Raw genomic sequence first — 24,889 nt, 5'->3', positions numbered from 1 at the left:
CTGACATCTCAGATAGTCAGATAACTTCTGGATTTTTGAGATCTGTTTTTGTTAGTGTTGGTGTCAGTATTTGACACTATTGCCACTTGGGTGGCACGATGGCTGACTCTCAGCACCAGAATCCTAGGTTCAATTCTAGCCTTAGGTGACTGTCTGTGTGAAGTTTGCACATTTTCCTTCCCGTGTTTACCTGCATTTCCTCCCACAGTCCAAAGGTATGCAGGTTAGGTGGATTAGTCATGGGGGTTGCAGGGATGGGGTAGGATGCTCTTTGAGGGATGGCACAGTGGCTAGCACTGCTGCCTGACAGTGCTAGGGACCGGGTTAGATTCCAACATCTGGCAACTGTCTGTGTGGAGTTTGCACCTTCTCCCAGTGTCTGCATGGATGCTCTGGTTTCCTCCCACAGTCCAAAAATGTGCAGATTAGGTGAATAGGCTGTGTTAAATTTCCCATAGTGTTCAGGCAAGTGTAGGTTGGATGCATTAGTCAGGGTTAAATATAGGATAATAGGGTAGGGGAATGGGTCTGCATGGGTTACTATTCGGAGGGTCAGTGTGAACTTGTTGGGACAAATGGCCTGTTTCCACACTGTAGAGATTCTATGATTATTCTAAGATTCCTGTTCTGTGCAACATGAAGAGGATATTCTTAAATAGGGTTTCAGTGGGACCCCAAGAAATTTGATATTACTGGAAGGTCAACAAAGTTATGACAATCATTGTAGGGAGTTCTGGGACATATACTAATAGTTATAGCTGTTCCTTAAAGATTCAATAAATACTGATAACATTACGTTGCTGACACCTTTGTTTCACACTGGACAAGATTCTGGTAAAAATTTCTTAATGAAATTGTGCAGTGATGCAGTTTGTGCTTTTCAGTTGTTTGTACTTCTGTAAGTGTTGGATATGAATTGACAATTTTCACTCTCAGTAAGTCATGAGCTACGTTTGGCAGGAGGATAGAAATGTCAGAGTCAGAGCCATACAGCATGGAAACAAACTCTTCAGTCCAATTCATCTGTGCTGATCAGACATCCTAATCTAACCAAGTCCCATTTTCCAGCATTATCACTCATCCCTCTAAATCCTTCCTATTCATATATCCATCCAGATGCCTTTTTAAATGTTAACATTGTACCAGTCTCCAGCAGCTCATTCCATGCACGCACCACCCTCTGTGTGGAAATGTTACACCTCCGGTCCTCCTCAAAATCTTTCCCCTCTCCTTTAGCATAGTCCTGGGAAAAGACCGTGGCTATTCACCCCAGCCATGCCCCTAATGATTTTATAAACCTCTGTAAGGTCACCCACTGTAAAGTCCTCATTAGGCTAAACTCTTATATCTTCAAATGGCTGAGCAGTGAATGATCTAGATTGAGATTTGGATATGTGCATCTTAGAGTCCAGCTAATGAGTGAGTTACAAAGACCAGAGGAGGAGCTGAGAGAAATTACTTTGAGAAACAACTGGAAATAATTCGCTTTTTCCGTAAAGAGCAGGCAATTATCTGCTATCAGATGGAGCAGTGTATTGAATTTAGTAGTTTCACTGTTTAAAGCAGCTGTAGAATCTCAGAAATGGCCATGACACAGTGAGGCTGGCCATCGGTATGTTGTATTTATTCAGGTACCTGCTTTTAACTGCGGTTTATCTTATCTTATTTGTCTGGTATATTCCCATCACAATTTAAAAAGGAACAGCTAGTGCTAAACCAATAAAGAAGTGGCTAAGATAGAGTAAGCTAATTATCTCCTGTACTTATTTTTAGAAGTCATTTTTCCCAAATGCTACTTGCACCTTTTATACAGGCTTAAAATAACTCTGCTTCCTCCAGCTGTCTCCTGGACTGATGCAATCACCGATGAGGATGAAAGTGCCAACCTCCCTAATCTTTGGTTTAAGTTGTGTCCTTTTATTCCCTGTGACAGATTTCGGCATTTGATTCTAATATACTACTGGCTAACTTATTTCACATGGAAGGTTCTTTGCAATCTTTCAGCACACCCTTCCTGTTGTAATGGATGGCAATTACCTCTTCTGAAATTAATGTTGCCCATTGTTATATATTTGAAAAATCTCCTACTCAGGAATGATTTGAAATGTGTGTATTGGAAAGAAACACTTTTTGTCTTCTCAACAGGTTGGCATCTTCAGGAAGTCAGGTGTAAAATCCCGAATCCAAACTCTGAGGCAAATGAGTGAAAACAGCCCTGACAATGTTAATTACCACGGTCAGTCAGCATTCGATGTAGCAGACATGTTAAAGCAATATTTCCGGGATCTTCCGGAGCCTATTTTCACCAACAAGCTGACAGAAACCTTTTTGCAGATCTATCAATGTGAGTGAAATAGGAAAAAATATGCATCTTCCCACTGTCTTTATTATGTATTGTAATGTATTCTCAATAAGCAACTTATATTATGGTGCTGAGGAATAAAATCCTGTTTAATTTAGATTACCAAGAGTCAATGTAAGTATATTTATGCTGAAAATGTGTTGCTGGTTAAAGCACAGCAGGTTAGGCAGCATCCAAGGAATAGGAAATTCGACGTTTCGGGCATAAGCCCTTCATCATGCTGAGCATAGTTCAGGAAGCTGCAGGGTAAAGCTTCCTTTACTTTGAAACAAGAATGTGCCTTTTGTGCCAGAATGAGATTTCCATTTTGGACTTGCTACTTTATGAAAAAAATGTTCATTTACTGCCATATTTTTCAATTGGACCATACTCACTAGAAACTGTGTTGCGATGATTCATACAATGAGATACTCCGTTCATGTCGATCACATGGTCAAGAGCATTTCATTCTGCCAGTTCAGCTGGCTATCATAACTCAGAGCTATTGTATATCAGCTGACTCAGTGATAGCAGTTTCCAGGACTTCTACACAAAGCTCAAGGGGGACTACACTCAGATGGCATCTTTAGGATGAAACATTAAACTAAAGTACTATTTGACCCCTCGGAAGAATATAAAAGATCCCACGGCAGTATATTGAATTGGTATAGGAAGGTATCATTTGATATCCTGAACAATATTTAGTAATTCAATACTTCAGAAGCTGATTATTTGGTCATTATTCCAGTGCTGTTTGTGGGAACTTGCTGTGCAGAATTTTGCCTTGTTTCCCACACTTCTGAAGATCTTCACTGACACTGAAATTCTTGACAGTCATGAATAGTCTTGCAATTTTTCATAATTCCAGTGCTTAACTTGCTTTGTTGTCCAGATCCCTGAGGTTGAGCTGTTTTTGATGGTGAGACCAAGAACCTGTCACGCCCAATGAGTGTTTACCGATTTAGATCATCAACAGGTTACCGCCCCACTCTGAACAGTACTTGCTTTTGAGGTGCTGTCACTCTCAAGAACTAAACACAATCTCCTGCTTAATGTGATGTTTACAATTATGCTAATGGCATGTGTTGCAGCTATTTTCTTTGTTTTTTATTCATTTATGTGATGTAGTGTCACTGACAGGATGTCTATTTATTGCGATTCCTCATTGCTCTTGAAGGTGATGGGGCAAAGCCATCTTTTAATTACTGGTTTGGGTGATGAAGTTACTCTTAATGATATTTGTTTGGTCATAAATTCCAAGGTTTGAACCATTGTTAATGAAGAAACATGAAGTATTTCCAAACTAGGTTAGACCTATAGGGAAACTTTGAGGTCATGGTGTTCTCATGTCTGTGGCTTTTTACTGAAATGGTAGAGATCATGAGTTTGGGAGATGTTGTCAGAGAAGCTTGGGAAGCTGCTACAGTGCAATTTTGGATTACTAGTCCAGATAAATGGACCATTAGCCCCTGGGACATGCATTCAAATCTAGTCATGACAACTGGGGAATTTAAATTCAGTACATGAAAGAAATCTGAAATGTGAAAAAAGCTAATATCAGTTAGATTGACCACTAAGCTATTGGATTGCTGTAAAAATATAACTGGTTCACTAACGTCCTCTTAAGTCTGTCCATTTGATCTGGCCTGTACTTAACTACAGATTCACAGTAATGTGGTTGACTCATAACTACTCTCTGACATTGTCTGCCAAGCTATTTGGTTGTATCTCATAAGCAATTGTGGGTGGATAATAAATTCTGGCCTTGCCAGTGACGTCTTCATCCATGAATAAATTAAAGAATACCGACATAATTTTTTTTAGGTGAAGTTAGTGCATTTTATTACACTTTAAGACTGCAGTAGGAGTTTTGTTCAGAATTTTTAAAATGTTAAATGAGCAAGAATCTGTGATTCCTCCTTTGTGTGTCTCAGATGTGCCAAAAGACCAACGCCTCCAAGCCCTTCAGGCTGCAATTGTGCTGTTGCCAGATGAGAATCGTGAGGTGCTTCAGTCGCTATTGTACTTCTTGAGTGACATTGCGTCAGTGCAAGAGAACCAAATGACTGCTGGAAACCTGGCTGTCTGCCTTGCTCCATCTCTGTTCCACCTAAATGTGCCAAAAAAAGAAACTACCTCGCCAAGGTGTGCTTTGCAATTTCTAGTTACTCTGCAATTGGATTTCTTTGGGAGTGAAGGAAGAAGGGCATTCCAATGACTTTGATATGTTTAAGGGATGATGCAGACTTTTCTGCTTCACTGATGGCTTCAACATTCTGGACAAATAGCTGGATCACAGTAATGAGAAATAGTTAGCAACGTGTGTGGACTAAAATTTCTACCTTCGTTTCTAGTGATAAAAACTGGAATTAAAAATTAGTGGGAGGGGGATTTTGGGATTGTTGTTTTGCCAATTGTTTATTGTCAGACTTGAATAATATGAAAAAGCAAGCTGTAATGCTAGGTTAACTGATTAGGAGTAAAATTATGAAATAGTCATTAGAGATGTACAGCAAGGAAACAGACCATTCGGTCCAACTCGTCTATGCCAACTAGATATCCCAACCCAATCTAGTCCCACCTGCCAGCACCCGACCCATATCCCTCCAAACTCTTCCTTTTCACATACCCATCCAAATGCCTTTTAAATGTTGCAATTGTACCAGTCTCTACCACTTCCTCTGGCAGCTCATTCCATAATGCACCATCCCTGCGTGAAAAAGTTGCCCCTTAGGTCTCTATTATATCTTTCCCTTCTCACCCTAAACCTATGCCTTCTAGTTCTGGACTCCCCAACCGCCAGGAAAAGACTATCTATTTATTCTATTTATATCCTTCATGATTTTATAAACCTCGATGAGGTCACCCCTCGTGTAAAAATAAGTGATTTGACAAAATGCCATTTTTCCTAAAACCTGATCTACAATTGATTGCTGCTGGAATACATGATTTCTGTTTGGTTTTGACAATGAGGCTGATGTTTTAAAACAGCTTTGTCCCATTGATAGCAATGAAATGAATGAGCAGTCAAATCTGTTTGTTCCTTGATGGAAGATTGCTGCTTTTAGACACTGTGAACATCTTTGCTGTGACTTAACTATGCCATGGGATGTTTAGTGCCAACTTGAACAAATAGAGAGGAGGTCGTTTTCACATCTCAGCTGGAAAATGGTGTGATCCTTAACAATTGTGATCCTTTTCTGTTCCTTTTGGATTGTGGAGCTAGATTAGTGGGCGGCACGGTGATACAGTGGTTAGCACCGCTGCCTCACAGCGCCACTGACTGTGTGGAGTTTGCACATTCTCCCCGTGTCTGCGTGGGTTTCCTCCGGGTGATCCGGTTTCCTCCCACAATCCAAAAGATGTGCAGGTTAGGTGAATTGGCCAGGATAAATTGCCCGTAGTGTTAGGTAAAGGGGTATATGTAGGCGTATGGGTGGGTTGCGCTTCGGCGGGTCGGTGTGGACTTGTTGGGCTGAAGGGCCTGTTTCCACACTGGAAGTAATCTAATCTAATCTAATCTAAAAAGTAATCTAATCTAATCTAATTGAGTTTAGGTCTTATAGTCATGCTCCATCATTTGACCTTGAATCAGGAAGGAAAGTGTTACTGACTGATAAAAGTAGAGAACCAGTTGGAGGCTGAAACAACATTCACATTATATCTATTTGGTTGGAGTTTGGTTTGTTGAAATTCTTTTGTTTGTCTTTTTGATTGCTGGGCACCTCAGAAATAAAATAATGTCAATTTACCACCGAGTTGTATTTCAGAAGGAGGAAACCTTCACTTTCTTCAATAGAGCTAGAATTAAATTATCCTCCCTGAATTAATTCTGATGAAGCAAAAGAAAGTGAAAGATGTGGAGAAGACAGAAAATTAAGGAAGGCAGGAGATAGATGGTGAAAATACAGACTGGAAAGCAAAGATACAATCCAAAGGCCTGTCATTGGTTCATTGCAAATGACCACGTGAACAAAAATGCCTCCCATTCCTTGCACATGCAAATAACTGAATTAAGAGCATAAGCAGACCATTCAGCCCAAGAGCTACTGTACTATTCAGTAAGAGAATTTGTTTGATATCTTTGAATTTTGAGCTCTACGTTCCCACTAAATCATGATAAATTCTTGTCAGGTAAGGGAATCAATGGTTATATACCATTAACTTCAAAGTATTTAATGACTCATGATTCCATTGCCTTCTGACGCAGAGTTTAACAGTTGCATAGCCCTCTCAGTAAAAAATATCTGTCTTAAAAGAGAAATGCCTAAGTTTTAAATAATGCACTGTAGTTCTGGACTTTTCCATGTGACAATTCATTGAGGATGTGCGCTGGAAAATAAGCCCTCTTATTCCCAGAGTCATCACAAAAATTAAGCTTTGAAAAGAAACATGCAAAATTCCTAAACTACTTTGTTCTGACCCAGGTTAGTCGATAATATGGACCAGGTTTCTGTACTTGTCAAGAAATGCTATTTAGTACAGCTAATTAGATTTTAGCTACTGTAAACAGTTAAGCTAAATTAAGCAATCTCTTTAAATAAAACCCTATCTTATTAAAGCTCAACTCCTGCACACCGACAAATATAAACAGGAAAAAAAAACATGGTTGGAGAGAAAGCTAGAAAAACTGTTCCATCGTCTTTGGGTTGGCTCTTGCAAACCAATGGAAGCATTCTAGAAAAGAAAGGGTGAGGGCCAACCTTTGGAATAGCAAGAGGCATAGGGTGCTGGTTTATTTATGAAAGGATTTGACTTGTCCCCTTCAAAGTCACAACTTGGAACATCAACTGAAGGAAAGATAAGCTTGTTTCCTTCTGGTTTAAATGTCTCGTTGCACTGTGTGTTTTGGTTGCTGTAGATCCCTTAGTTTCTCATTTGGTCTGACTAGCTTCTCTGTTTTGTTCACAGCTGAAGCTGTTCAGCTCCTTGACAACTAGTCACAGTCTTTGGCAGGCAGAGAGCCCTCATTAGTAACTGGCCACTAGTCCAGATCAATCACAAACACACCAATTGTTTCTTCATTCAAAATTGTGGTTACATTTAGAGGGCCTGTAGACCATTCCACCAGTGACTTAATTCCCCTGCTGTTCCACTGAAGCTGATTCTGCATCTCCGTCTCCTGGACCAAGGGTAACCTTTTAACTATCACATGGTACTACCTTTCCACATTTACCCAGCTTCCTATTCTTGAATGTCTTTTGTCCCTCAATATTCAGAATCCAATCCATGCCACCATGCATATCTGTCTCTAGATAATATTTATTTAACTTGATGGATGCCATAAATTTATTTACATAGTTATGAATGCAGTGCATGTTGAAATATGAAGACTTTAGTTTTGTCTTTCTGTTACCTTTTGTAATATCAAGTCTCAGCCGTTGAAATATTTTGAGGCTTGTTTTAGGTCTCTTCCTGCCATTCTCTAACCTTTTATTTCCAACATTAATATTTTGCTCTCTGACCTCGATTTTATTTGTTACATCTAGCCAGATTTGGTGGTTGTTCCATGTTGTTTAGTTTTGATCTCTCTATTTACCTAATTGTGTGGTCTTCCAGTACATTGGTCGAGCATGATTCAGATGCAGACCATCCCAATGATATTGCTCTCTCAATGGTCTGAGGAGTGACATTTGGAGTTTATTTTTTTTATTAGATTAGATTACTTAGTGTGGAAACGGGCCCTTCAGCCCAACAAGTCCACACCGACCCTCCGAAGAGCAACCCACCCAGACCCATTTCCCTACATTTACCCCTTCACCTAACTCTACGGGCAATTTAGCACAGCCAATTAACCCAATCTGCACATCTTTGGATTGTGGGAGGAAACAGGCACAGACACGGGGAGAATGTGCAAACTCCACACAGACAGTTACCTGAGGCTGGAATTGAACCTGGGTCTCTGGTGCTGTGAGGCAGCAGTGCTAACCACTGTGCCACCGTGCCACCTATAATTTGGATAAATGTGAGGTATTGCATTTTGGTAAAGCGAATAAGGACAGGATTTGTACAGTTAATGGTCATGTCCTTGGCAGTGTTGTCAAACAGAGACCTTTGAAAGTTGTGTCACAGATAGACAGGGTGGTTAAGGCATTTAGCATGCTTTCCTTTGCTCAGACCTTTGAGTAGAAGTCTTGGGACATCATGTTGAGATCGAGATTGCACAAGATATTGTTGAAGCCATCTTTTGGAGTACTGTGTGCAGTTCTGGTTGCCCTGCTATAAGAAGGATATTATTAAATTGGAGAGGGTTTAGAAAAGATTTACCAGGATGTTGCTGAGGATGGATGGTTTGAGTTATGAGGTGGAGCTGATAGGCTGAAACATTTTTCACTGGAGCATAAGAGGCTGAAGGGTGATCGTAGAGGTTTATAAAATCATGAGGGGCATAGATGATGTGAGTAGCAAAGGTTTTTTCTTTTGGGTTGGGGAGTTCATATGAGGGGTATATTTTTAAAATGAGAGGCGAATGATTTAAAAGGGACCTGAGGAACAACTTTTCACACGGGGTGGTTCATATGTGAAATGAACTGCCAGAGGAAGTGTAGATGCAGGCACAGTTCCAAAGTTTAAAAGATATTTGGACGGATACATGAATAGGAAAGGTTTAGGGGTAATGGGCCGAATGCAGGGAAGTGGGTGAGGTTGGGAAATGTGGTTAGCATGGATAAGTTGGACCAAAGGGCCTATTTCTGTGCTGTACAACTATGACTCTGATTCTGTGACTCCATACAGATATTTGTGCCCCACAACTGGAATCCAATTCTCCCACATCAATCTTCAAGCTACATATCCATTTCTCAAATCTTATGTGCCAATTGGCTTGAAGCTCAGATAACAATCCAGAGATTACCATCCTTCACAGGATCATAGAATCCCTACAGTGTGGAAGCAGGCCATTCAGCCTATCAAGTCCACAACAACTCTCCGAAGAGCATTCTAGCCAGACTCACCCAGTAACCCTGCATTTCCCATAGCTAACCCACCTAACCTGCACATGCCAGAATGTTATAGGCCATTTAGCATGGCTAATCCATCGTTGGACTGTGGGTGGAAACTGGAACACCTGGAGGAAATCCATGCCGACAAACACCACAGAGTCAGTCATCTGAGGGTGGAGTCAAACCTCGGTCCTTGGTGCTGTGAGGCAGCAGTGCTAACCACTGAGAACTTGTGCTGCCCTTGAGGATTTCCTTTTCAATTTGTTGCCTTTTGCTGATTTTGGAAACAATGACTAACAATACAGCATTTCAAATGTTGAGGCAATAAGGAGATCAGTGCCACTGCAGAACAAAAATTCCAATCAGAGTCAACCTTTGTCTCCAGTGCCTAAATGAATTTGCTTACTGGTGAAACATAGAAGATTTGTATTGTAGTTCAATGTTATATCCTTTCAACTGCTTTCTGCGGGATGGTAACAGAGCAGTTAGAGACAAAAATAGTGAAGTTTGTGTGAAGTTTATATGGGTCGTCTTAAGATTTTTTTCTTGACCTTATTTGTAGGGTGATTCGAAGAAGGGGTGTATTGAACAAACCTGATCAGAGGGACCTCAATGAGAATCTGGCAGCAACTGAGGGACTGGGTCATATGATTGCAGAGTGCAAGAAATTATTCCAGGTACAATCAAAGATAATTTGAGTTCATACTTCGAATCTTTTGACCACACTTGGGAGTGAAAGAGGGTGATGGAAAGATTAGAATTGAAATGTGCTGTATTTGTAAGGAATGGGACCATTCATCACAGCAGATTCGCCACCGTCAATTAGCCACTGCCCTTTGACCTCTGTGGGTGCTTAGCCACCGGCCATTGGCCACTGAAGACGATTCACCACTGCAAATACCGCAAATAGAAGTATAAACAATATTGGATGAACCCCATCAAGTCTTTTTGCTAAAATACAATATACCTGAGAGAGTAAAATAGGGACTATGTTGAACCTGCCATCCACAAACCACGTTGACTCTGCTAAATGATGTATCCAAAATTCCCTACCAAATATGATTATACGATTACTTCCTTGGCCATCCAATAGTGTATATACGTCTATTAAATAAGCAGTGTTCAACGTGTGTATGCATGTTTGAAATGGTGAAGTCCTTGGTACCTAATCCCAGACCACAGTTTATCCATTGTGACTTTGAGCAGGCAGCTATCAGTGCTATGAGAGAATGTTTTCCTGAAGTTAGAATTAGGGGCTGTTTCTTTCATTTGGCACAAAGTATGCATAGACATATCGCTGCAGTTGGAGCAACTCATCAATACAACACTGATCCTGATAATGCTTTAAAAGCAAAAATGATAATTGCTTTGGCTTTTATCTTTATAAATAAATAGTGCATAACTATCAAATGAACTAAAATTTCATTGTTTAATATTACTGAGATTTTACGGCCATTATAAAGATTTGTAAAATATATTTCCTTTTTCTGGTTAAAGTTTGTAACTCATTTTTATATATAAACCAATAAAATGATACTTATTTTACCTTTTTTTTATCAATATAGAATATGTAGTTATATAATGGATGGCTTTGAGGTATGTATGGAAGAGTTGTTGGAAATTCTGGAAAGGGTGAAAATAGATAAGTCCCCTGGGCCTGATGGCATTTATCCTAGGATTTTCTGGGAAGCAAGGGAGGAGATTGCAGAGCCATTGGCCTTGATTTTTAAGTCCTCGTTGTCTACAAGAATAGTGCCAGAAGACTGGAGGATAACAGGTGTGGTTCCCTTGTTCAAGAAGGGGAGTAGGGATAACCCTAGTAACTAGAGGCCGGTGAGTCTCACTTCTGTTGTGGGCAAAGTCTTAGAGAGAATTGTAAGGGATAGGATTTATGAACATCTGGATAGGAATAATGTGATCAAGGATAGTCAGCATGGTTTTGTGAAGGGCAGGTGATGCCTTACAAACCTTATTGAATTCTTTTGAGAAGGTGACTAAGGAGGTGGCCGAGGGTAAAATGGTAGATGTGGTGTATATGGATTTTAGTAAGGTGTTTGATAAGGTTCCCCATGGTAGGCTACTGCAAAAAATACGGAGGTATGGCATTGAGGGTGAGTTGGAGGTTTGGATTAGGAATTGGCTGGCTGGAAGAAGACAGAGGGTAGTAGTTGATGGTAGAGGTTCATCTTGGAGTGCAGTTACTAGCGGTGTTCTGCAAGGATCTGTTTTGGGACCATTGCTGTTTGTCATTTTTATAAATGACCTGGAGGAGGGGCTAGAAGGTTGGGTGAGCAAGTTTGCGGATGATACGAAAGTTGGTGGAGTTGTTGACCGTGAGGAAGGATGTGGCAGGTTACAGCGGGATATAGATAAGCTGCAGAGCTGGGCAGAAAAGTGGCAAATGAAGTTCAATGTAGGTAAGTGTGAGTTGATTCACTTTGGTAAGAGTAACAAGAAGATGGGGTACTGGGCTAATGGTCAGATACTTGGTAGTGTGGATGACCAGAGGGATCTTGGTGTCCATGTACACAGATCTCTGAAAGTTGCCACCCAGGTAAATAGTGCTGTGAAGAAGGAATATGGCATACTGGTTTTTATTGGTAGAGGAATTGAGTTCCGGAGTCCTGAGGTCATGTTGCAGTTGTATAAGACTCTGGTGCGCCGCATCTGGAGTATTGTGTGTAGTTTTGGTCTCCATACTAGAGGAAGGATGTGGAGGCACTGGAACGGGTGCAGAGGGAATTTACCAGGATATTGCCTGGTATGGTAGGAAGATCGTATGAGGAAAGGCTGAGGCAGTTGGGGCTGTTTTCATTGGAGAAAAGAAGGTTTCGGGGTGACTTGATAGAGGTGTACAAGATGATTAGGGGTTTAGATAGGGTTGACCATGAGAATCTTTTTCCACGTATGGAGTCAGCTATTATGAGGGGGCATAGCTTTAAATTAAGGGGTGGTAGGTATAGGACAGATGTTAGGGGTAGATTCTTTACTCAGCGAGTCGTGAGTTCATGGAATGCCCTGCCAGTAACAGTGGTGGACTCTCCCTCTTTATGGGCATTTAAATGGGCATTGGATAGGCATATGGAGGATAGTGGGCTAGTGTAGGTTAGGTGGGCTTGGATTGGCGCAACATTGAGGGCCAAAGGGCCTGTACTATGCTGTATTTTTCTATGTTCTGAGAAGTATGAAAGAACAGGTGGGAGGGAAAACAGTCAGTACATTTACATATTTCCGGTGGCGAATAGTCTCCAGAGGTCAAACGACTCCAGTGGAGAACTGGCAGTGGCTAATCATCGGCGGTGAATCTGCTGCGGCGAATCGTCACCAACCTGTACTTGTAAGGCCTTTTGAGTGTCTCCCCTAACAGGTTCATCTGTTGCTTGTCCCTCCTCCTCATTTCCCAGCCTCCTGCTTCTGCTGTCGCTCTCCCTCCAGTAGTTCCTCCATCCGAAGGAGTGAAGGGAAACACAATCAATGATAAACAGCGAGTACTTAATGTTTGAGGGGGAAAGAAGCTATGAAAGACTAGGAGGCTTAGATCTGTCTTTTAGGGCAGGTTGAATTAAAATCGGGATCCTGATGTGGTTATCTATTGTTCTGCAAGTTTTCTTGCTATCTGTAACATAAAGCAGCGTGAAGATTTTTTTGTCTCAAATGATTTAGTTGCTTCTGTAAAAATTGAAGGAACGTATGTGGCTTTATGCTTGTGAGAAAGACTCAATGTCTCATGTAAATAATTAATTTTGTTATTGGCCAGTATGGGCACACTGTTGAACATAAGGTACTTGCAGCATTCATTCGAAGGATTGGCACAACTCTAGACAAAATATTTAGTGGACCACAAATTTGACTATTGAAAATTTTATCGATTTTGTTTTTGACAGATTCCACATGATATAATGGTGCAGTCTCGAAACTCCTACATTGCAGGTGATGCGCATCCTCTGCCCATGGACAGCTTAAGGGGACATCACGAAGGCAGGGATAAGGAATATATGATCTGCGTGGAAGACATTATTCAGGACCTACTAAAGGAGGCTGGAGAAAAATTCAAAGGCTGGACTAGCATCCAAGGACCTGTGAACACAGAACTTTCTTACAAGAAGGTATTTTATTGAAGTTTCACACGTTTAGACCCTTGAAATGAATATCATCTTACAACACATTGTGCTTTCAAGGTTAGGTTTAGGCCAAGTTTTGCTTACCAAATTATCCCTCTATTTGGATTGAAGTGAAAATTTGCAAAAGTGAACTTTCACTTATACTTGAATCATATCTTAACATGCATGTATAACTTTATTTTGTGCTTGCCATCTATAGTTTGATTAGTTGACCGGGTGGTACGTGTGTGGAATGAACTGCCAGAGGAAGCGGTGGAGGATAGTACAATTGCAACATGTTAAAAGGCATCTGGATGGGTATATGAATAGGAAGGGTTTGGAGCAAAATTGTCCGGGTGCTGGCAAGTGGGACTGGATTAGGTTGGGATATCTGGTCAGCATGGACAAGTTGGACTGAAAGGTCTGTTTCCGTGTTGAACATCTCTATGACTCTATGGATAGTTGCTTTGCATACAGACTAATGCAAATAGGGTGGGTTCTATTCCTGAGGTGCCCATGATGAACTCTCCTTCTCAACCTATCCTGTTGCTTGAGGCAAGGTGACTCTCTGGTCAAGTTACCATCAGTCGTGTCTCTCGAACGAGAGCAGCTCTATGATCTGGTGGGAAAATGGTGACTTTACTGTTATGAGAACACTAGTACTTTACATTTACATTCTTAAAATGATAACAAATGTTATATCCTAAAATCATTTTTTGTTTTTCATAGAATTAAAAATTGTGTTACTGTTAATGTGATCTGTATTTTATGATGTGATCTCACATTTGTAAAACCAAGACTAAATGCTAGGATTGCAATTGTTACGCCCTCTAGTGTCCCTGCGTCACATATGGGGTGTCACATTGGTTTAGTGGTTAGCACTGCTGCCTCTCCGTGCCAGGGATCTAAGTTCAATTCCAGCCTCATCCGACTATGTGGAGTTTGCACGTTCTCCCTGTGTCTGCGTGGGTTTCCTCTGGGTGCTCCGATTTCCCCTCTCAGTCCAAAGATGTGCAGGTTAGGTGAATTGGCCATGCTAAATTGCCCATAGTATTAGGTGCATTAATCAGAGGGGAATGGGTCTGGGTGGGTTACTCTTCAGGGGGTCAACAGGTTCCTGAAGAAGGGCTCATGCCTGAAATGTCGATTCTCCTGCTCCTTGGATGCTGCCTGACCTGCTGCGCTTTTCCAGCAATACATTTTCATTTCAGTAGTCACCCAGGCTGATTCAGTTTTACCTTGAGCTGAAGAGGCTGCTTTGACAGTTCATTAGCTTTTCTAACGGCTAAATGTTGTGCAACTTCTTTAACCGCTGGTCACAAGTATTTTCAATTGCTGGATTTTTTGGGAAAATTTTGATGACTGTACAACTGTCTCAACAGCAGAGCTTTGGGATAAGTGATTAATATAGAAACTAACAGAAAAGAGGAAATCAGTTAAAAGCTTCAGTCTGCTTAACAGTGTGTATGGTACTTGTGGGTTATTTATGAGATAATCCTGTTCTCTAAGTGTGTTTAAACCACTTCCAACTTTTTTTCTTGCTAATCTATCTGGCCAGACATTGTGATCTCAGTCACTGATTTTTTTTTCGGATGTAGAACTGTAGATAAAATCATGGACTGTAGGAAAACAAAATTGTCTACAGATAGTGAATACACAAGGGACCAGACTTTGTCTGTTCTGCCATTAAGAATGTGGCTGGTTAGTTCAGTCAAGCAGGACTATCCCATTTGGTATCATAAGTTAAAATATTCCACTGAATCATCGAGTCTGTGACTGGAATAGTTGATGAGGAGAATTATTGCTAACACAGTTGCTTGTAATTGTTTATGCCTGCCTTCAGACAGTGCAACAAATTTAACAATTGGCAATGCAGTGTGGTTAATGTTTTCCATCTGGAGCTGCTTTTTACTGAAGTATTTTATAAACTATAAGAACATAAGAGCAGGAATAGGCCAAGCAGCTCTTTGAACTCACCATGGCTGAGTATGTACTTCAATACAATTCTCTTGCACTATCTCCATATTTCTTGTGTTTTTTAATAGTTGAAATCTATCAATTTCAGCATTGAACTGGTTCAATGACTGAGCCTCTAAAACCGGCTGAACCTGAGAATTCCAAAGATTCGACATCCTCTGAGTGAAGAAATTTTCCTTGTTTCAGTCCAAAATGGCCTACTCTTATTGAGACTGTCTCCCCTGGAAATAGATCCCCTCAGCTAGAGGAAGCATTCTTACTGCGTTACCTTGTTAATCCCTGTAATTTTTCTATGTCTGAATGAGATTCTTGGAAACTTCATAGAATGTAAGTCAGGCTATTTAATCTTTCCTCCAAGGACATTCTCTTCATTCCAGGAATATATTGGTGAACATTTGCTATACTACCTCTGTATCAAAAATACGTTTCCTTCTATGATGAGACTAAAACATATCTTTGGTGAGATATAGTCTCACCAAAGCTTTATGTAATGAGAGTAAGGCATTGCAGGTCCAATGTTTAGCCATGTTATAAAGGGTAACATACCATGTGAAATTTTACTCCTTGCTGCACCTGCATGTTAATTTTGGGTGACTAATATATAAAACTTACACCCTCCCCAATTATATCATCTGCAAACTTGGAAATATCACATTTAATTTTGATCATCAATCATTTGATCTAGATCATGGATAGCTAGGGCCAAAGCACTGATCTTTGTACTACCTCACTAATTGCACCTGACAATGAGCCATGTACTCCTACTGTTTTCTGTCTATTAACTAATTTTTAATCCATGTCAGTATATTATCCCTAATCCCAAGGATTTTATATTTGTTGATCAGTCTTTTGTATGGGACTTTATGAAAGCCTTCTGAAAAAATACAGCATCTTCATCAATTCCCTCTTATCTATTTTGTTAGTTACATCCTCAAGGTTTGTCAAACATTTGTTTTTCATAAATTCATGTTGACACTCGCCACTCCTTTTTAAATAGTAGCATGAATAATAACAAGTAGCATTTGTGACCTTCCAATCTGTGGGATTATTCCAGAGTCTCTAGAAGTTTGAAAGATGACCTCTAACGCATTTACTCTGTCTACAGACACCCCTTTCAACACTGACATAGATGATCAGGTCCCATTGCTATTTTTAAAAAAATATTAATAACTTGCAGTTTGTAATTTACCCTAGTTGTCAGATTTTCCATTATTTTTGGGAGGTTTTTAGTATCTTGCTCTGAAGGCAGACAAAATATTTGTTTTGTTTCTCCACCATTTTCCTATTTCCCATTATATTTTCCCTTGATTCTGTTTGTAATGGACTCGTTTATTTTTGCTCAGCTGTTTCTCATCCCTGCGGAAGCTTTTTCAGTTTATTTTCACCTGGGCTAGTTTACTGCCTCATTCTATTTGTTCTTTTAATCCTTTTTATTGATTGTTCTTTGCAGAATTCTTAAAATCATCAAAATCCCCAAACTCACCATGATCTTTGGCAGCTTTACACACCTTTTCCTCTGCTATACCATATAATCCTGGGGGTTTCTTGCATTAGATGTGCTTGTGTGATAGAGCAGAGCTATCCTTATTGCATGAGGTAATGTAGTGAAGAAGTGATCTAAGTATTTGTAGAGTGGGAAGGTTTCCTACATGTTGGAATTGGGCTAGGGAGTAGTTTTCAAATAGGCATGACTTTCCAGGAAATATTCTTGTAATGCCCTGAGTTTTAGAAGAAAATAAATAAACTTTGGGATGGCTTTTGTTTTTGGCTCCCTCTCTAAAATTGTACAAGACATTGGTTCGGCCGCATGTAGAATACCGTGTACAGTTCTGGTCGCCACATTGCCAAAAGGATGTGGATGCTTTGGAGAGGGTGCAGAGAAAGTTTACAAGGATGTTACCTGGTATGGAAGGTATTAGCTTGAAGACAGGTTGAGGGGGGACCTGATTTGAGGTTTACAGAATCATGAAGGGTATAGACAGGGTGGATAGAGACAAGCTTTTTCCCAGGGTGAAGGATTCAAAACCAGAGGTCATGCTTACAAGGTGAGAGGTGGGAAGTTTAAGGGGGATACACGTGGCAAGTACTTCAGAGAGGGTGGTGGGTGTTTGGAACGCGTTGCCAGCAGAGGTGGTAGAGGCAGGCATGATAGATTCATTTAAGATGCATCTGGGCAGATGCATGAGTAGGTGGGGACCAGAGGGATACCAATTCTTAGGAATTGACCAACAGGTTTAGACAGTACATTTGGATCGGCTCAGGCTTGGAGGACCGAAGGGTCTGTTCCTGGGCTGTAAATTTTCTTTGTTCTTTGAAAGGGGATGACAATCTCTCTCTGTAACACCCTAATATGTTTTCCTTCTGTTCTACCTGGTGTTGGTAGGTTGGTGATGGACATCCCCTTCGTTTATGGAAAGTGACAACCGAGATAGAAGCCACTCCTAATTCTGTATTAAATCGTCTGCTAAGAGAACGCCACCTTTGGGATGATGATGTGCTGGTTGTAAATGTTGTGGAACAATTAGATAAAAATAAGGAGATCTGCCATTATGTTCTCGATAGCATGGCGCCACATCCCAGGCGAGACTATGTTGTTCTAAGGTAAGACTGATTACTGGGTCAGCATCAGTCCTTCATGAAAATGTGTTCATTGCTAAAGTGTAGCATTGTAATTCATGAATACTTGTAATTGGCACCTTTTACTCACTAGAATCCAGTCCTGAGTATTATATGTAAAATAATTAAATGCAATTTTAATGCAACATCTGAACAGTTGAAGTAGTTATGCTGCTTGATGTTTCTTTCTCAGCATAAGATCAACATCAGGAAATAGAGTGAATTGTTTTATGTTCATAAATATTCATAACCACAAAATGACTTTACGATGGGTTCAATGGCCAGAGAATAATTTGCACATCTTTGGGTACAGCTATTATTTTGTGAATGAGAATAATTAGATTTAGGCACAAGGCCAAGCATGCTATGTGAACGATTTCCTCTGCTCAGTATTTTCTCATTAAGCACATGTATGATTCTTCTGCATCAAGTGACTCGAGAAAATCTTCATGAGCATATTTATGATGTGTTCCTAAAGGGCTGCCAAAAATATTTATATGAACAGCAGACTTGGAGTTCAGATAAACAATCGAAAGCATTTTTTTGTTAATGGTCTTGAATAAAGTTACTTTATATGTGCCTTTCACTTTACAATGTCAGATGCATTACCTCATTAAATATACGCAAGTTTAAACTGCTTCAGGTTTTGCGTTGGATTCAAGTTATTAACAGTTCTGCTTGATTTTCACTACTTTTGTGATGGTCTAAGGTTGTTTTAGATAGTTTTAAACTTGTCATTCGCATTACCCTTTAGCTTTGCAAACTCAGTGGAGTATACAGCAAGTTTCGACAACATCATTGTAATCTTGAATCACTATCATTTTGAAATGTCAATACTTAAGAGGTCCAGCATTGTTAGGAACATAATATAGGAGCAAGATTAGACCATTTGTTCCCTTGAGCCTGTTCTGCCATTCTGTGAGATCATGGCTGCTCTGTGACTTAATTCCATATATCTGTACCTGCCTTTGGCTCATATCCCTTAATAGTTTTGCTTAACAACAATTTTTCTTTCTCAGATTTAAAATTAACTGATCCAGCATCCACTGTAATTTGACAAATAAAGTTCCGTACATTGATCACCCTTTGTGTATAGAACTGCTTCCTAACACCTCTTTTTAAGCAGCATGGTGGGTCAATGGTTAGCATGGCTGCTTCAGTGTCAGGGACCCAGGTTCCATTCCACCCTTGGATGACTGTCTGTCTGTATGGAGCTTGTTCATTCTTCCTGTGTCTTCATGGGTTCCTCCAGGTTTCTTCCCACCATACAAAAATGGGCAGGTTAGGTGGATTGTGATGCTAAATTGCAGTGTCCAGGGATGTGCAGAAAAGTTGAATTAGCCATGGGCAATGCAGGGTTACAGCGTTAGGGTAGGGAGTGATTCTAGGTCTGATGCTCTTTGGACAGTCAGTTTGAACTTGATGGGCTGAATGGCCTGCTTCCAAGTTGTAGGGATTCTGAGTAGATTGGCCCTAATTCACAATAATATCACCCAGTTGTAGAGCTCCCAACTAGTGTCACAGAGTCATTGAGATGTACAGCACTGAAACAGACCCTTTGGTCCAAACTGTCCATGCTGATCCGATATCCTAAATTAGTGTAGTCACATTTACCAGCCTTTTGTGCATATCCCTCTTAAACCCTTCCTATTCATACACCCATCCATATGCCTTTTAAATTGGACCAGCCTCCACCACTTCCTCTGGCAGCTTGTTCCATGGACACACTCTACGTGGAAAAAGGACCCTTTTAAATCTTTCTCCTCACTTTAAACCTATGCCCTCTAGTTTTGGAATCCCTACCCTGAGGAACACTCCTTATCCAATCACTCTATCCATGGCTGTCATAATTTTATAAACCTCTAGAAGGTCATCCCTCAGCCTCCAACGCTCTATGGTAAATAGTCCCAGCCTATTCAGCCTCTCCCTCAAAACCCTCCAACCCTGATAATATCCTTGTAAATTTTTTCTGAACCTTTTCAAGATTCACAACATCCTTCCTATAGCAGGGAGACCAGAATTGCGCACACTATTACAAAAATGGCCTAACCAATGTCTTATACATCCACAACATGACCTCTCAACTCCTATACTCAATGTACTGACCAATAAAGGAAAGCATAGCAAATATTGCCTTCAGCGTCCTGTCTAAATGATCTGGAGGAAGGCATGTGTGGTTTGATTAGCAAGTTTGCAAGTGACACTAAGATTGGTGGAGTAGCAGATAGTGAAGGGGGCTGTCAGAAATGCAGCAGAATATAGATTGTTTGGAGAGTTGGGCAGAGAAATGGCAGATGGAGTTTGATCTGGGCAAATACGTGGTGATGCATTTTGAATGATCCAATTCAAGAGTGGACACGGTGGCACAGTGGTTAGCACTGCTGCCTCACAGCGCCAGGGACCTGGGTTCAATTCCCGCCTCAGGCGACTGACTGTGTGGAGTTTGCACGTTCTCCCCGTGTCTGCGTGGGTTTCCTCCGGGTGCTCCGGTTTCCTCCCACAGTCCAAAGATGTGCGGGTTAGGTGAATTGGCCATGCTAAATTGCCCGTAGTGTTAGGTAAGGGGTATATGTAGGGGTATGGGTGGGTTGCGCTTCGGTGGGTCGGTGTGGACTTGTTGGGCCAAAGGGCCTGCTTCCACACTGTAAGTAATCTAATCTAATCTAAATGGAAAAGCTCTGGGGGAAAATTAGTACACAGAGATTTGGGTATTCAGGTCCATTGTACCCTGAAGGTGGCAACATAGGTTGATAGAGTGGTCAAGAAGGCATACGGCATGCTATCTTTCATCAGATGGGGTGTTGAGTACAAGAGTCGACAGATCATGTTACACATGTGTCGGACTTTGGTTCGGCCACGTTTGGAGCACTACATACCAGTTCTGTTCACCACATTACCAAAAGGATGTGGATGCTTTGCAGAGGAGGTTCACCAGGATGTTGTCTGGTATGGAGGGCGCTAGCTATGAAGAGAGGATGAGTAGATTAGAATTATTTTCATTCGAAAGCCAGAGGTTGAGGGGGGATCTGATTGATTGATGGAGGTCTATAGAATCGTGAGAGGTGTAGACAGGGTGGATAGCAAGAAGCTTTTTCTCAGAGTGGGGGACTCCGTTACAAGGTGTCACAAGTTCAAAGTGAGAGGGGAAACAATTAAGGGAGGTATGCATTGAAAGTTCTTTATGCAGAGGGTGGTGGGTGCCTCGAACATATTGCCAGCGGAGGTGGTGGAAGTGGGCACAATTGCGTCATTTAAATGTACCTAGACAGATACATGAATGGACAGGGAGCAGAGGGATACAGATCCTTCAGAAATAGGTCACACATTTAGATAGAGGATCTGGATTGGCGCAGGCTTGGAATGCCGAAGGGCCTGTTCCTGTGCAGTAATGTTCTTTGTACCTAGGACTCCACTTTCAAGGAACTATGAACCTGCACTTCCAAGTTTTCTTTGTTTAGCAACACCTTATTATTAAGTATGTACGCCATGCCCTGATTTGCTTTTTTCCAAAATGCAGCACCTCACAGGTTATCAGTGGAAATAGAGTAGATAAAGATAAACTGACTTTTCCTGTTAACACCTTCAAAACTTTGATCAGATCACCTCTTAACTTTCTATATTCTAGAAAACAAGTCCAATTTGTACAATCTTTCCTCAAACTTCACCTCTTAAGTCCAGATATCATTCTTGTCAACCTACATTGCACTCCCTCCAAGGCCAATATATCCTTCCAAAGTTTGTGGTGCCCATATTTGTTCATAGTACTCCAGGTGGGGTTTAAGCAGAGTTATGTATAACTACCACATGACATTTGCAACTTGAACTCCAGTTCACTAGATATAAAGGCCAGAATTCCATTAGCTTTCTTGATTAATTTTCTGTACTTGCTCACAACATTTTAAAATCTACGCACCTGAACCCCAAGTCTCTTAGGACATCATCCACTACATTTAACTTCATATGATCTGGAAAGTATTCCTTGTGGAAATCTCTCTCACCCTTTGTGGGACACCCACTGGTCACATCCTGCTGATTTGAGTACTTACCCAATATTGTTATATTCTGACACCAGCCACTCAACCAATTTCACAGGTCTGTTAATAATTTGCCCTCCATTCCATGGACTGTTACCTGGTTAACAGTCTCGTAAGTGGGACTTTATCAAATGCCTTCTGGAAGGCCATAAAAATGTAAAATGGGAGACTTTAAATGGTTGGTAGGCCTTAATTAGTTTTTGCTAACTGCACTGAATTAGAAATTTTATTTTTGATTGAAACTATCTGTTGTTTTATGCTACTGCAAATGTACATCTCCAGCAGTGACTATTTCATGCTACCTCTTCAAGTAGCATGCTCCCTAATGCAGGTTAAAGCACTGGCTTTCGTTCCCTTGTCAAGAAAAAGTGACATTTTTTTTGTATATGAAAAAGATAATATCTTCCAGCTCTCAAGACCTCATAAAAAGAACAATCACCTATCTCTGCCCATGCCATCTCATGGCCTGTACCCACCCCATGGCCCCTTATACCTTCCATGTCAACTTTTGCCCCTTCTTCCCACTCTCTCTTGTCTGTAGTCCTTCTTGCCAAGCTAGATTTCTCTAAGCATGTCCTTTATAGCCCCGAGGCTCGGTTAGTGCCACATTTTGCCCCCTCAACCTCCCATGCCAACCGAACCTAATATCCATCATGAGCAGACCTCAGGATAATGCTAAGACTATAAAAGCTTCTCAAGTGTTCATTTACTCACTTCTTATTTAACAAACAAGAGTTTATAACCACTTGGAGCTGTCCCTTAAGCTATGAGCTGGTAGGCAGTCCAGTATGATGAGAGGTTGTGAAAAGGGTCATTCAGCATGAATCATGTAATGATTGACCTCTGTCTAATGTCAAGAGATGCAATTGCAACCACTAGGGAAGCAGTAGTGTGTACATTGATGGAACTGCAGTCTGACAAGACGTCAGGTCTTGGTTGACTTCATCCTAGGTGTTAATTTTAGACTTTTGAGGCACCTGGTAGACTTGCAGATGATACAAAGATATGTAGTGAAGTATGTTGTAAAAAGTACATAAGGATGCAGACAGATATAGAGAGATTGGGTGAGTGCACAGTAATCTGGTGAATGGAGTAGATTGTGGGGAAAATTTTGACTTGGTTTTAACAGGACTTTTTTGTTTTAAAAAAAAAGCAGTAGTTAAACTGAAAGCAACTACAGAAATCCAACGTGCAGAGAGGCCTAGATGTGCTAGTACATATCACAAAGTTAATATGCAGATACAGAAGGTTATTAATGGAATGCTATCTTTTAATAAGAGAACTTGAACTTAAAAGTGAAGTTTTGTTTCAGTTCTGCATGATGTTGAAGAAACCATATCTTCAATACTGTGTGCAGGTTTGATCTAAACATGTTCAGGTGGCTCAGAGGAGGTTTATTAGATTGACACATGGATTTGTTTGTCTTATATGGAAGGATTGGACAGAAGGGCATATTTCCATTGGAGTTTAGAGGCGTGAGGAGGGACTTTCTTGAACGTAAGGAGCAGGAGTAAGCCGTCTGGCCCTTGGAGCCTGCTCCACCATTCAATAAGATCAGAGCTGATCTTATCATGGCCTCAGCTCCATTTACCCGCCCTCTCACCACAACCCTTATTCCTTTACTATTTTTTCAAAAAAATTCTCCATCTTAGCTTTAAAAATATTCAGTGAGGAAGTTTCAACTACTGCACTAGGGAGGGAATTCCACAGATTCACAACCCTTTAGGTGAATAAGTTCCTTCTGAATTCAGTCATAAATCTGCTGCCCTAATTTTGAGACTATGCCTGTTGTCCTAGTTTCACCCACCAGTGGAAATATCCTATCTACTTCTATCTTATCTACTCCCTTCATAGTTTCATGTTTCTAGAAGTTCTGCCTTCAATCTTCTAAATTGAGATGAATATAATCCCAGGCTACTCAGTCTCTCCTCATAAGCCAACCCCCTCAACTCCAGAATCAATATAGTGAATGTTCTCTGCACCCCCTCCAGTGCCAGTACATCCTTTCTCAAGTCAGAAGACCAATCTGCATGCAGCACTTAAGGTGTGGCCTCACTAGCATCCTATACAGCTGCAACATAACCTATCTGCTTTTAAATATAATCCCTTTAACCACGAAAGTCAAAGTTCCATTTACTGCCTCAATTACCTGAAGTCTGTAAGGTCCTGAACAATAACAAGGGGAACTTGGAAAGGATATGTGTGACTCAAACAAGAAGGTACTTTTGTTTTTAAGAAAAAAGCCTGTTACCCTTTAAGGACAGAAATGAGGAATTTTTCTAAGATTTGCATGACATTGAAATTCTGTCTCTTAAAGTCTGGGGCTGGACCTTGAGATTCCAGTTTCTGGTGTAACTTTGGCTAAACCAGTGATCCCCTCCATTTATGAAAAATTCAGGTCACTGTTATGATCTGGATGGGTGGTGAAAGCAGATTTAATAATAAATTGCGCTCTGGTATCTTGATTTGAAACTATTTGCAGGACTTTAGGAAAAGTGCAGTTGAGTAAGGCTGATTGGATAACAGATATGATGGTCTGAATGGTCTCCTATGCTCTGATTCAGTAATCCCACCACCAGGAGCATAGTTCAAATATGTTTGACTGTAGAAATTGTGTTCAAAGCCATGTGTAGTGACTCTAAAATAATTATTGGATTATTATTGGATCTTGGAATTCAACTGTTGACATCATGGCTACATGTTAAGTTATATAGTTTTCATATAGTTTTCATTTCAAATTAATGCTCAGACTTTCAGCCTGGTTTCTGACATTATTATTTCAAAATGTACTTTTATCTCTGATTCTGTTCCCCGCTATTTTTTCACCCTTCAGTCTCACTTTTGCTATTGCTAAGAATCGGAGTTTGGGTACCTTTTGCT

At 40.6% G+C, this 24,889-nt stretch overlaps 1 protein-coding gene across 3 annotated transcripts in view; it reads left to right on the top strand.

Annotated features, from left to right (window-relative positions):
- The window catches only part of stard8 (StAR related lipid transfer domain containing 8), a 215,053-nt gene that overhangs the window by 180,904 nt on the left and 9,260 nt on the right, over positions 1-24,889 (top strand). For all 3 annotated transcript variants that reach the window (XM_060832773.1, XM_060832771.1, XM_060832772.1), the window contains 5 exons: positions 2,146-2,344; positions 4,276-4,486; positions 9,845-9,959; positions 13,167-13,388; positions 17,743-17,960. In XM_060832773.1, the coding sequence (XP_060688756.1) occupies positions 2,146-2,344; positions 4,276-4,486; positions 9,845-9,959; positions 13,167-13,388; positions 17,743-17,960 (965 nt within the window). The remainder of the gene's footprint in view (positions 1-2,145; positions 2,345-4,275; positions 4,487-9,844; positions 9,960-13,166; positions 13,389-17,742; positions 17,961-24,889) is intronic.

This window comes from Hemiscyllium ocellatum, chromosome 11, assembly GCF_020745735.1.
Source record: "Hemiscyllium ocellatum isolate sHemOce1 chromosome 11, sHemOce1.pat.X.cur, whole genome shotgun sequence".
Lineage (NCBI taxonomy): Eukaryota > Metazoa > Chordata > Chondrichthyes > Orectolobiformes > Hemiscylliidae > Hemiscyllium > Hemiscyllium ocellatum.
The sequence above is the reverse complement of the archived record's forward strand: the minus strand, read 5'-3'. Positions and strand labels throughout refer to the sequence as shown.